The 13,195-nt window shown below is 37.5% G+C and overlaps 1 protein-coding gene across 2 annotated transcripts in view; it reads left to right on the top strand.

Moving 5' to 3' along the window:
• Positions 1-13,195, top strand: part of ADAMTS3 (ADAM metallopeptidase with thrombospondin type 1 motif 3) — a 267,203-nt gene that overhangs the window by 216,652 nt on the left and 37,356 nt on the right. For both annotated transcript variants that reach the window (XM_070263712.1, XM_023637986.2), the window contains 3 exons: positions 10,154-10,237; positions 12,083-12,239; positions 12,969-13,074. In XM_070263712.1, coding sequence (XP_070119813.1) covers positions 10,154-10,237; positions 12,083-12,239; positions 12,969-13,074 — 347 coding nt within the window. The remainder of the gene's footprint in view (positions 1-10,153; positions 10,238-12,082; positions 12,240-12,968; positions 13,075-13,195) is intronic.

A 13,195-nucleotide genomic window follows, 5' to 3' on the forward strand; every position in this document is an offset into this window, starting at 1 on the left:
AGGTATCCTTGTCTTTTGCTAAGATCTATGAAATGACCTGGGTCTATTGTACCTACTAAAATTTTCAGTGCCCTGCAGAAAATTGAGTCTATGCTTTAATCTCAAGATTTACCAAGTGAAAAGAAAACAATTCATTTGAAAGGATGCTTCCTAGTATGAAAAACAATCTTGTTCTTCCAAGTAATCATTAATAATTGAGAGAATTGAGTAATTCTTTTGTATATTGAAAGTGGCTACTTATGATGGACAATGAACTAATAACTGCATAGTTGTGTTATCTGGACATGGCAGCTTCCTTACCTAATATTTTTAAAAGAAAATATACACATCACAAAAGTACTCCGGTCCTAACAAAGCATTAATGGACTTTCTCAAGGGTTAGCAAATATATGTGGTTACTGGTTATTTAATGATGATTCAATCTCTACACTGCTTTTGAGATCTTGACTAACGTGTTTCTGAAAATGGTGAATGTGAGTGCAAGGCAGATTTATCTGGGAGGATACGTATTCAGGCAACCTAAGCAAATCATGTAGCAGTTTTCTCTTTTGAGTCATTATCTTTAATCTATTTCTTACATTTAAATCCACATCAATCCTCTAGGCATTTATTCACCTAGCATACATGCCTTCCCATAGGCCAAGTCCTGTAAGATTCTAGGGAGGCAAAAATCAGTAAAATTTAACTCCTTTCCACAAGGAGCTAATTCTTGCAGGTTAAATGAACAAATCAACAAATAATACTACTAATAAACTGTGGTAGATTCTCCAAAAGATTCAGCTACAAAGTACTATATAAACATTCATGAAAAGGAAGGGATGCGTTTTGACAAGTAATGCTAGTGGCAGATGAAGTCTTCACAGAGGATGTGTCATTGGAGTTGGGCTTTAAAGAATGAATGGGCATTTCTCAGCTAGAAAAAGAGAAGATGGATCTTGCAAGACGGGGAGCATATTGTAATACTAAAAGTGGTAGCTCCTGATGTCTTTGGAGCCGCTGGAAGTTTGTCTGTAGGTAAGATGGAAGGGTATTTAAGGGAAATGGCAGAAGATAAGGCTGGATAGAGAAGCTGGGGCTACCTTTAGAGAAACATATGTGCTGTCCTAAGGAGTTTGAATTTAACCTTGCTAATGAAGAGTCATAAAAGGTTTTAAAGAAGATGAGTAACTTGTTCAGTCTGTTTTAGAAAGAGAATTCTGAATGCATTAGAGTGATTTGTAGGAAGTGACTCTGTCAGACACTGTGTTATGAACATAGACACATAGTGTCTAAGTGCCAGAATCAGAGGACAAACCAGTCTATCTGGTTCCAAACTCCTTGTGGTTTACACAACAGCACTCTGCCTCAGCAAACTGTCTTAATCTCCCCAATGTGGATTGAGGTGTGGGGGACGGGAATTGGCCACCCCAAGATATGTCTCTTTGGTATGAAGATTATTTGGGGCTGGTTACTTTTAAAAACTGCGATATGAGAGAAACTGAAAAGTAGAAGTTGTCCTTTGTAAGAGACATTTACATTTGTAAGGGAAATCTCCATCTGGAAAGGTATCTCCCTCTCTGTACCAGGAAGAAGGGGATGACCTTATCTCTAGAAAATCTTAATCAATGCCAAAGGCAAGGACTTAAATCTGTTTACTGTACTTGTGTGATAATCTCCCATGATCGACTCCCCCTCCACCCCCAACATCCTCCTTTGTCTTTAGCTGAAGATGATATTTAAGGTGGTGGCTTCAGTCATTTTGGCAACTTGCTCAGCTTGCCTGAGCCTCTCCCATATATACATGTTATAAAGCTTTGTTTCATTTTCTCCTGTTATTCTGTCTCATGTGAATTTAATTTGTTCTCCAGCCAGAAGAACTCACAGCAGGTAGAGGAAATGTCTTCCTCTCCTGCAGTTGATAACCAGGTCACAGAGACAGATTGGAGTAAGCACAAGTCAATTCAGCCACCTTATATATAAGCATGCACACCTCCCCTGGAGTATCCTGGACCAGTCATTCTAGAAGAGAGTCCCCACATCATGGGTTAAATTAACATAACACGACATCCACAGAGTGTTGTTGCCTCAGAGGTCCCTTTGACTTTTACCAAAAAATCAGTAAAAGTCTTTTTTCCCAGCCTTTATTTTTCCCAGAGTCCTAAAACATGGAAAAAGCTTTTTAGCTTTCTCATTCTTGAAGAAAGGGAATCAATCCCACCTGAGCTTTTGGTGTGCTTCTGCTCTTCCAAAGGCTGAAAGTGTTTGTAAGGCCTTGTAGCTGAATTGCCTAATCTTGGCCCCCCTAAAGCTCCTTTGATGTTTAAAGGAGGTAAAAGCATAATTAACATGAAAAGACAGACTCATCCTTATTGAAAAGAACTATCTGACCCTAATAATCTGCCCTTCTGGAGAACTACTGAAATGGACCCAAATTACCAAAATGCAAACATTTGCAAAAGTTTTAACAGATTATTGCAGCATTTCAACTGAGTAAGATGCATATTAAGCTGCTAGACGTGAAGGTGGACAGGAAGAGCTAGGTCTGAAAGATGTCGAAAGGACTTTGTAATAGCTTGACTGTACTACTTGGAGAAGAGGTAGGAGTCAAGGATGATTTGTCTTAAATTGTGGTGGAATGGATATTCAGAAGAGAAGAAGGGTTTAGGAAGAAGACGAGTAAACTTTGAGGTATATAGGTATACTTCCACATGCTTAGATCTGTTTCCAGAGTTGAACAGATGGCTCTGGAGCATGAGAGAGGTGACTCAGTGGTACATACATAAATATTAGGAATTCATCAACCGATAGGTGTTGGTTGAAGAAACAGCAGTAGATGAAATATTGCAGGGAAAGTATGTGAGAAGAAGATCAAAAGTAAAACTTTGAGACACTCTGATCTGTGTGAGCTAGGCAGAGAAAAAGGAGCTAATATTGGTAAAGAATCAGAATAGTATAACTGAAGAACATAGTTGTAAACAGTACTAAATGCTGCAAAATATGTAAATGGGTTATTTTTGCATGATGAAGGAAAATTGAGAATATTAGTAAAAAAGGAAATAGAACTCCAAGAAGGAGAGAGATTGAGTATGGGAAATGGAGTTGATTTTTTGTATCGGATGTCTTTAAGGAAGTGGGAAAGAGCCTTAGAAAAAGATGGAGATTTAACACTGCCGCTGTGACAGAAAGAAACACATAGCTAAGGTATTGTGAAAAGAGAACAGGCGTTGGCATCACATCGACTTATTTGAATTTTGTCTGTGCTCATCATTCAGGGAAAAATTCATATAACTTCTCTGGATCTCAGTCTTTTTCTAAAGTAGTGACAAGGAACTCTCCTTTGTAGGGTTCTCAGCTTTCGGGAGAATGTAGGCTGAGCCTGGGAACTTGCTCTTCTCTTCACCTGGATTTCTCGTTCCCCAGATAGGAGCAGGACCATATCCTTGCTGTCCATGGGTCTCTCCTCTCTGATGACCCAGTCTCAAGTACCTTCTTCCTCTCCCTCTTGTCTTCTATCTATCACATCACTCAGATTTATTTTCTTCGTAGCACCTAGTCCCATCTGAATGACCTTGTCTGCTTATCTTTTTGCATTGATTTATTCTGCCATGCTTGTAGCCTGTTTTACCTGTTAGAATATATTCATGATAAGAGGAGAGATTCGAACTGGTTTACTATTCAGTTCCCTGCCCCAGGACAATTGGCCACATGGCAACTGTTGAGTAAATATTTGATAAGACTATTCATAAAAAGTAGTTATTCTTAATCTGAGATTGGAAGTGAGAGAAGAAGAGTTGGCGGCTTGGAGACAAGTACTAGTAAAAAGAATATAGAGTCTGGGGCTGAGAATCCAAGTAGGTAAGTGTTTGCAACTTTTAGCTCTACAAGAGATAGTGGTGGATAGAGTAATATTTTTTCCCAGTCCATGTCAGAATTCTTTTATTTATTCTTCCAGCCAAAATCACTTAGGCTGTCTTGTCATTACTTGTTTCCCTTCGGTTAACCAAAAGTCTTTTTCTAAAAAAATCATATACACGTACCACTTATTTGCTTCTCTGTGAATAATAATACTAATGATGGCTAACAATTTTTGTGTTCATATTTGAAAGGGCCAGGCACCATTAAGCACTGTACATATATGAGCTCAATTATTCCTCTCCACAATCCTATAAGGATAGTACTATAATTATCCCATTTTACAGATGAGAAAACTGAGGCATGGAGAGGAGTAACTTGCCCAAGGTCATGTAGCTAAGATCAAACCCAGATAGTCCAGCTGAGAGCCGATGCTCTTAACCACTATGCTACACTGCCTCCCAAGACCTAATCCACTCATCTGAAAGAAAAATGAATGTTGCTTTGTTGAAGCCAGACAACGCTGTTCATCAGCTAGTCAGACAAAGCAGGTCAGACTGTCCTGCCAGGGAAATGTCCTGGGAGAAATTGTCCTGTCCAGGAACAAACCTGGAAGAAATTTTCCTTTCAAGGAAAGGAATACTTGATTTGATTTTACCTTCTTTCCCCCCTCACATCATTGGCAACCCCTTCCAATTTAAGGTCATCTGAAAATTGAATTAATGTTCTGTTTACCCCTTCTTTCAGGTAATTTAATAAAGACTCTGGGCTCAACCCTGAACACCTCACAGAAAATCTACCATGCTCCAATAGATCGCCTCACATTGTGAAAGGATATTCAGTTTTGCATAGGCAAACTTTGATTTGCATTATGTAGTGTCAAAAACATGACTTCTTACAATGTTTATACTTAGTGCTTTTCTTACAACCCAAAACACTGGTTATAAATTTCAGTCCTACTTTTCTTTTCTTATTCAGTTTTTTCTGGTGATCTACTCTAGGTCCTTTTTTATTTTTTCCCAATATTTTCTTAGAATATCATTATATTGATCATCAAGAAATTCTTATGTATAGTGAATTGAGAGTCCAATTCCTCATTTCCTTAAAATTTACATGAAGGGACATTATGAAAATGAAGTGAAAATTTTAAGTTCTCTCTTTCTCAATATGCTACCACACCAGTTTCTTAAACTCAGGGGTAGCAAATCACTATTAATTCTGCTAAAACCAGAGCTGTTGTGCGTAGTGGCAGTGCTGTGCTCTGCTGGTCTGTGGAAGTGTAGCAATATGGTGAAAGCCACTGACTCTGGAGTCACCTGCCTAAGCGGTCATCCTTTGCTCTGTCTACTACCTCTGTGACCTTGGGCGGTTTAACTTCTCTGGGCCTCAGTTTCTTTAGATGTAAAATGGCGATGATGATATCTCTAAAGTTGTTGCAAGGAAACTTGAATTAGTAAAAGTAAAGTATTTAGAACAATGTCTGGAGCCTGGAAAGCTATGTGTAATATTAGGTGTTGTTTTTCTTCATTGTTGATATTGCTATTTATGTAGGAGAAATTGCTTTCCTTGTCTTGGTTCATCTTGACAGACTCAAATGGTTCATTCAGTATGATATTGTAGAGGAGGATGACATTTCCTCTACCCACTCTAAGTCCTTCTGGCTGGGCTACGAATTAAATTCACATGAGAAAATGAAACAAAGCTTTATAACATGTATATATGGGAGAGGCTCAGGCAAGCTGAGCAAGTTGCCAAAATGACTGAAGCCACCACCTTAAATATCATCTTCAGCTAAAGACAAAGGAGGATGTTGTGGGTGGGGGGAGTCAGTTATGGGAGATTACCAGAAAAGCACAGTAAACAAAAGTGAGGTTATTATGTAGATTTGAGTCCTCACCTTCTTCATTGATTAAGAGTTTCTAGAGATAAGGTCATCCCCCCTTCCTCCTGGTACAGAGAGGGAGACACCTTTCCAGATGGAGATCTTCCTTACAAATATAAATGTCTCTTACAAAGGACAACTTCTACTTTTCAGTTTGTCTCATATCTGCAGTTTTTAAAAGTAACCAGCCCCAAATAATCCTCATAGCAAAGAGACATATCTTGGGGTGGCCAATTCCAATCCCTCATGATACGCTTTTAGATCTTTATGTATATAATTTATTGATTGTTAAAATTTGTGATTAACTTATAGCGAGATCATAGGAGTTTCTTTATGCCTCTAAACATAATGTTTTAATGAGATAACACTGAAAAACACTCTAAATAAAAATGTCTTCAGTATTTTTCTTTGCTTTTAAGAGTCAAATGACTCAATATTTTCCTCAGTTTAGAATATTTTTAGATTCTTATTTAATTTTAAGAAAGTTGTTTTATTTGTATGTAAATATAGGAAAAGGCAGACATATCCACTGGTATGTTAGCCCAGCCAGGTGCATGGAGCAGCCTGTCCTTTACCTCCTCTAAAATGCGCATACTGCCATCTGCTGGAAAGAGCTTTTGCACAACATTTAGACAGTATTTTTGAAAAAATTAAAGTGTCAATTGATTTTTCCCATACTTTTTGTGATAATTTAAACTACAGCTTTTGTTCAATTGGGATTAAACAAATTTCAAGTCTAAGAGTCTTGAAGTCCCTTTCAGTGAAAACTAATATGTGGGCAGTTGTTTTTTCACTCTTTTCAGGTGCATTATGAAAATACATTCACAAATCTTTAAACCTGTTTGGGGGTTGGTGGAAGGTACCAAAGCACTTTGTGTTTTGCTGAGGGCAGTTGGGTGGCATCTTGTTTGATTTGAACAACAACCCTGTTAAGCAGGCAGAGCAAGTCCAATTATAATTTGCCAATGAGAAAATGGAGGCTCAGAGAGGGTGAGTGACCAACCCAAGGTCACTCAGTTTATCAGTGGCATAGTTGGAACCAGACTCCAGGTCTTTGAATGTCTAATCTTGTGGTGCTGATTATTGTTTTTAACTCATCATATCCTATAGGTATCAGAGTATAAGAATATTGCATCCTATTATCAGTAAGGCCGGGCAAGTGAAAAGCAGCCAAATTATTAAGTACATTTTAAAAGTTAATAGTGTATAGGAAGCAACTTTTTTAAACCTTGAAAAGCAAAATAATAAGTGATATCCAGTGGTTTGCATAATACAGACACCTAATATTTGTTGATTTGCCACAATGAAAAACAACTTTCTGCTATGTATAAATATTATTCCCTTATATTTGATTATTTCCACCCATAATAATTTATGTATACCCTGTGATGGTTTCACAAATGTGTGCTGACTCAGAATATTCCATAACTGATTATGGTTTCTATTAGAGCATACTGTTATCTAACTAGCCTGGCATAATAGTGACTTTTGTTAAATAATACTTTTATTTTGGTGAATGGCAAGTCTGATTTTTTAAAAAGTGTTTTTTTATTCCATCATTTTACAATGTAATATTGGCATTGAGAGTATGAATTTTGTCCATTATACTTTCTCAGCACTGTACTGATTGTAAAAATTCACCAAATATGAATGAATTCACTAATTTAGGGTGATTCTATGCACATTATACTAACTCAAATATCACAGGCTGTTTCTTATTATTACCGCCTTTCATTCATTTTATGATTCTAAGATTTTCTGATGTAGGTATTTCCCATAACATTTAGAATTACAGTTGTCACTGCTACTACTATAGTTGTCACTTAATACAGTGGCTGAAAGTGCCTCCCGCTCCTCCAGCACCTCTCCTCCAGAAAGTAATTCACTTTTTTAAAAATCTACCCATTTTTCTTTAGTTTAAAATTTTATTGTTCCCCCATTTTGTGCACTTACTAACATTGCTTTCAGCCTTTTTTTTTTTTTGCATTGAATGCATTTACATTTCAACTACATGCAGCAAAGTACATATTATAACTTTGTGAGTGAAGCCATCTTGCTAATTCAAAACAGCTGCCTTACAAAAAGTCTCTTGGAATATCCATGAGTCTCTAGACGAATGTGTTAGTGACAGGCCTGGCTTGGACATTTTACTTGTGTTGGAACTATAGCGTTAGGAATTTCTTATCAGATAATTAACCCAGGAGAGAGGGAGGATTCAGTCTTCCATTAATCAGTATGAGATGTGGAACTAGATAAGAGAATGTGCCCATGACCAAAAAAGTCATAGGAAACCACAACTATTTGTCCAGCATTCAATTTTTCCTCATACTGACCTGAAATCTACCCCTTTAGTAGTGTGAACCCATGGTTTTTAGTTTTATTTTCTGTAGTTATACAGAATAAATCGAACCTCTTTTTCGTATGGTGGTTATTAAGTCTTTCTAGATTTTTCTTTGTTACTTCCCACGCTCTAATTTACTTTAATGTCCCTCCCTCCCTCTCACTCATAAAATTTTTGAGCAATTTGTTTGCATGAATTAAATCTTTTAATTCTTACCCCAACCCTATGAGGTTGTATTCTTATTATGTCCATTTGATTGAGGCACAGGAAGATGAAGACCACACAAGCAATGAGGAGTTCAAGATGCCAACTGAGACTATTAGTAACTGGTGTCAGGCTCTTAGCCACTGCATCTCCCAACCCATCCTTTACATGATGCATTTTCTAGGCTCCTTGCTCTTTTCTCTTCTCTGGACACATTCGTATTTTTCAACATCTCTCTTGTAAGATAGAACAGTCAAAATGAACTCAGTACTTCAGGGTGCTCTGGCCTGTAGTGGGACAACTTCGGTATGAGCTACCTGCCTGCACACTTGTGCATGCAAAAGTGCAGTACAGATTTTTTCCACTCCTTGGCTTATCTTGAACAGGTATTAAATTGGGTCTTACCATTCTATGCATGTGTGTGCATTTGAAAATGTGTGTGTCTATATATACATGCATTTTTCCACGTAAAAGGGCTATACATCCTTTCTTGTTAAACTACGCTTTCTCATTTTTAGTATATATGTCCTAGCTTAATCACCTCTTTCACCTCCATCTTAGCTGTTCTTCCCTTTTTTGTTCCATCTATAAATTCAGTAAGTGGCTTTAGTCTACAATTAAGGCCTTGATTTTTTTCAGGTGTTCTGTGCAGTGCCATTAGATTCTTGAAATATTTCATTTGAGATTTCTTGGTTCTTTCTTGGTCAGTGTGGCAATTCACAATTTTATACTTCATGCATTTTTTTTTTAGAGCGTTCTGTCATTTTTGAGTTATATTTCTTTTTTAAAACCTCTCTCAATGAGAGTATGCCTGTCTTTTCTCTGTAGGTTTTAAATTTGCTATGCCTACTGTCCAAACCTCCTGGATCTCAAGTTTAATTGCAGTTGGTTTTCCATCCCTCTTTTAGTTATTTTGACAAATATTGAGTCCCTGTTCCTGGGAACAGCTGAGAGCTTTGTAATCTAGCCAGATAACTCCACCTTCCCCATTCCTGCTAGCATTTGCCGACTTGCTAAGCAATCTTTATTCACACTGATTTTGCACTGCCTTAATCAGAAGACACAATGACATTCCACTTTAGATTCATAGCTGCCAATAATTTACTGTGTGTTTTTGCATGTCAGTTAATCTCTATGTCTTCATCTTCCTCATTTGTATAAATCTATGTTGGATTATGACTTCTGAGGTTGCTTAAATTCTATCATCTGTGATATTAAAGCTTATCAAGTCAACTTTGCTATTCTGAGCTATATCCAGGACTGATATTCATCTGATATGCACTCCTACTGTCACCTTAGTAATGCAAATATTGAAGGACTTCTATACTATAGGACTTCTAAATAATAATTGCTTCAGGTGCCCTACTCGTGAGGAGGGAGGGGGCTTATAGGGCCACCCACTCACTGGCCTGCAGATAGACCACCACAGTTTCTGCTCATTGACTCCATGTCCATGGGTTCCCCTAACCAGACGTAGCACCCCTAGCGGGCAAATGCCTGCTGTCTATCTTCCTCCACGTGGTTGCAGGCACTCATAGCTAGCAGAAACTTCACCAGAGTCACTCTCCTGTGTTTACTTTTGGTGAATATTATGTGTGGATTATAACACATGTGGACTCTTTCTAATACTACAATAGCTTAATGAAGCCCTTTTAAAGCATATTCTCTATATTCATGGTACTGTGGGGTTTACAAAATCAGTAATTCACGTGTCCAAGAATTATTCCAAAGCTAAAGGTAAGTGATTTTATTTTAAAGTTCCGCTTAAACTAAATTTTTAAAAAAGTGATTAGACACTAGTACTTGGGATTACATGGCTGATCCCTTAAATGTTGCGCATCTCATGAAATCTTTTGTGTGGCTTTTCCTTTAGTAATTATCTGCTTTGTTTCTAGGTGAATGAAATTTACCATGATGAGTCCCTGGGAGTGCATATAAATGTGGTCCTGGTGCGCATGATAATGCTGGGTTATACAAAGGTAAATTGTCTTAAAATGTCTTAACTATGAACATTAAGGACTGGGTTAACAACCAGAAGGTTAAATTGCTGAAGCTGTAGTGAAAGTGGCACAGATATGTCTCCTGTAGACCGCAGCGCTCTGAACTCAGGAAGAGAAACTGCCACAGTGAGCGGAGATCTCTAAATTTGAGCAGATAATGAATGATTTTTGTGCTAGTACCATTTGCTTTGTTTACTGCTGTCTAATGGAGTTGTAGACAGTTGTCTTGACTTTAGGCATGGCTGCATGAATGAAAATAAATGAATACCAATTTGAGGGAAGAGAATTTCCTCAGTCTATCATTATCGTCAAATTTGTGATTCATTTATTCATTCAGAACATCTTTATTGAGTGCCTACTGTGCGTCAGCTGCTTTCTAAGTGCTTCGACTATACCACTGAAGAAAAACAACACAGGTCCTTGCCCTCTCATGATTTGTTAAAAACAATATTTTTACATGTATATCTTTCTAAAGAAAAGTGAAGCACACGTGAATATTTTTCATTTAAAAGAGCTTTAATTCTTTTGAAAACAAAAAGTCGGGTCAAAATGCACACAATAGGCATTTCATGTAATGTAACTAACTTTAGCTGGCTTTAAAATGGCACTAGATGTGTCCTTGTCCTTGGAAATAATGAAATAGTTTCTCCCCCTGAGGAGAAAATGTAGGGACAATGACAAACTTGGCAATTTTCTTGATGTTTAAATAATTACATGCCCCCTCTCCCATAATTAATTTACTGATTATGAAATACTAATGAATTATACATTTAGCAAACAGGAAAAATCCATGTGTTTGTATTTCATTATGTATGTAACAGCTACTTTTCATTTTCTGATGAGAAGGTGTCATTGGTCTTTGGCTTATACCGTAAAGCTGACCTAGTAACATTGACTACAAGTCAATTCCAGCTGGAGATGTTAATAGCCTTCAAGTGGTTGTTAAATTATTTGCTTGGAGAAGTATGTGATCAACATATAACAAACCAAGCTAATTTCATTAAGAATGTAAACACTGATAATAACATTTGCTGAAATGTAACAAAACTCTCAGTCTGTCAGCCAAGTAGGGACTAGTTTGGCGTTCTAAGTTCAATTTCTCATTCCATCAGAACTACTCTGGGAAGTGTGGCTCCTCAATTCTTCAAGGGTGGGCCCTTTTCCTCTGAACTTTTGACTCCTAACCATAATATGATAGTAGCAACATTCCCATCCAGCTATTGGAACTGCAAGATAAGTTAACCCTTCTTCATTACTGTGGTGTTAAAGAAAAGAGTAGTTGTTTTTTTCTGTGCGGGGTTTATATAATTTGACTGCTCCCATAAGAAAAGACTTGACCAGCTTTGCCAGCTCATTGAAGAACTTATATTCTTCCCATTTGCTAACTAATTCTGGACCAAAAAGAAAAAGAAATCGTAACTAAAGATGTTTCACTTTAACGGCTCTGTGAAAAAAGTCTCATGCCCAAATCTTTCCCTCTGTTTTTGTTCTTAATATCTTTGACACTAAGAATCTAAGCTGAATCAGGAAATATTTAGATTACTAGGATTCTTACCCAAATAACGAATATTGAATTGCCTCACAATAGCAAATCTCAGCTTCAGATGTTCCCATAAATGGTATCAGTCACCTCTCACGTCATAAAGATATCCTTCACGGGCATTTAGAATTCCCAAACAAAAGTGGATATCTAAATAAGCCCCCAATAATATAATTGTACATTATTTAATTACTGTAATCCCAAATGTTAATTTCACAGAAAGTTGTTAAAGGAAGCCTTTGGGAAAATGCTATCTATGTCTTTAACATATTGTTTCCTCTTAGTCCATCAGCCTCATAGAAAGGGGAAACCCATCTAGGAGCTTGGAGAACGTGTGTCGCTGGGCTTGCCAACAACAAAAATCTGATCCCAACCACTCTGAACACCATGATCATGCAATTTTCTTAACCAGGCAAGACTTTGGACCTGCTGGAATGCAAGGTATTTCCATTAATATGTAGAAGAAAAACTTTAGGGCATGACTTTTCAAAAGTCATCCTAAATCATGGAGTCTGTTCAAATGTTCAGATCTCTGCCACCACTTTCCACCACGCATCAGGCAAGAATACATTTTCTTTCTATTGCTTCCAGTGACTTCTTTGGAATTCACGATGTTATATACCATTTAAATACTAAGATAAATTATACTTGCCTTTAAAATAATGGTTGTGCATTTGGGGTTTAGGGTGATGCTGTAAAATGCAGTGTGATTTCCAATAACTGTTTGGAATGGGAAAGGAGATGCCATAAGAAATGACTGCTGCCAAAGAGCTTTCTTCCAAAGTCAGCTTACATTTATCTAATAAATTCTGATGCAGACTTTGGAAAAAAGTAGACTGACGATTTCCTTTTCAACGTTGATGGAATTTCTGGCTCCCTTCATCAGCTCTATGATATGAAGGACCATTCACTACCCCAGAAAGACAGGGCTTAGTTGGTGAGCCCAGGCAGTTCCTTCCCTTCAGAAAGGAGAAAATGCAGACCCAGTGAATCTTTTTAGAGCCCATTACCTGTGGCTTTCCCAAGAGAATATGGCACAGTGTTAACAGTGAAATAATACTGCCTCTGTTTCCTGAAAATGTTTTTTTTTTTTCTAGGCAAAGGTCCAGTAGTAATTCTTAATGGGTTTTCTCATAAAATGAAAATAAAAATAATTGTTATTCTCTACAGGATATGCTCCAGTCACAGGCATGTGTCATCCAGTGAGAAGTTGTACCCTGAATCATGAGGATGGTTTTTCATCTGCCTTTGTAGTAGCTCATGAAACTGGCCATGTGTAAGTCACAGTTGACAGCCGTAAAGCAAAAAAAGGTCTTTTCTTTGCTGCTTCTCTCAGCATTGTTTGCGCTTGGGGCAGAGAGCATACCAGCATGCAGCTCTCCTCTGCTGCCAATTGT

This window comes from Equus caballus, chromosome 3 (genome assembly GCF_041296265.1).
Source record: "Equus caballus isolate H_3958 breed thoroughbred chromosome 3, TB-T2T, whole genome shotgun sequence".
Lineage (NCBI taxonomy): Eukaryota > Metazoa > Chordata > Mammalia > Perissodactyla > Equidae > Equus > Equus caballus.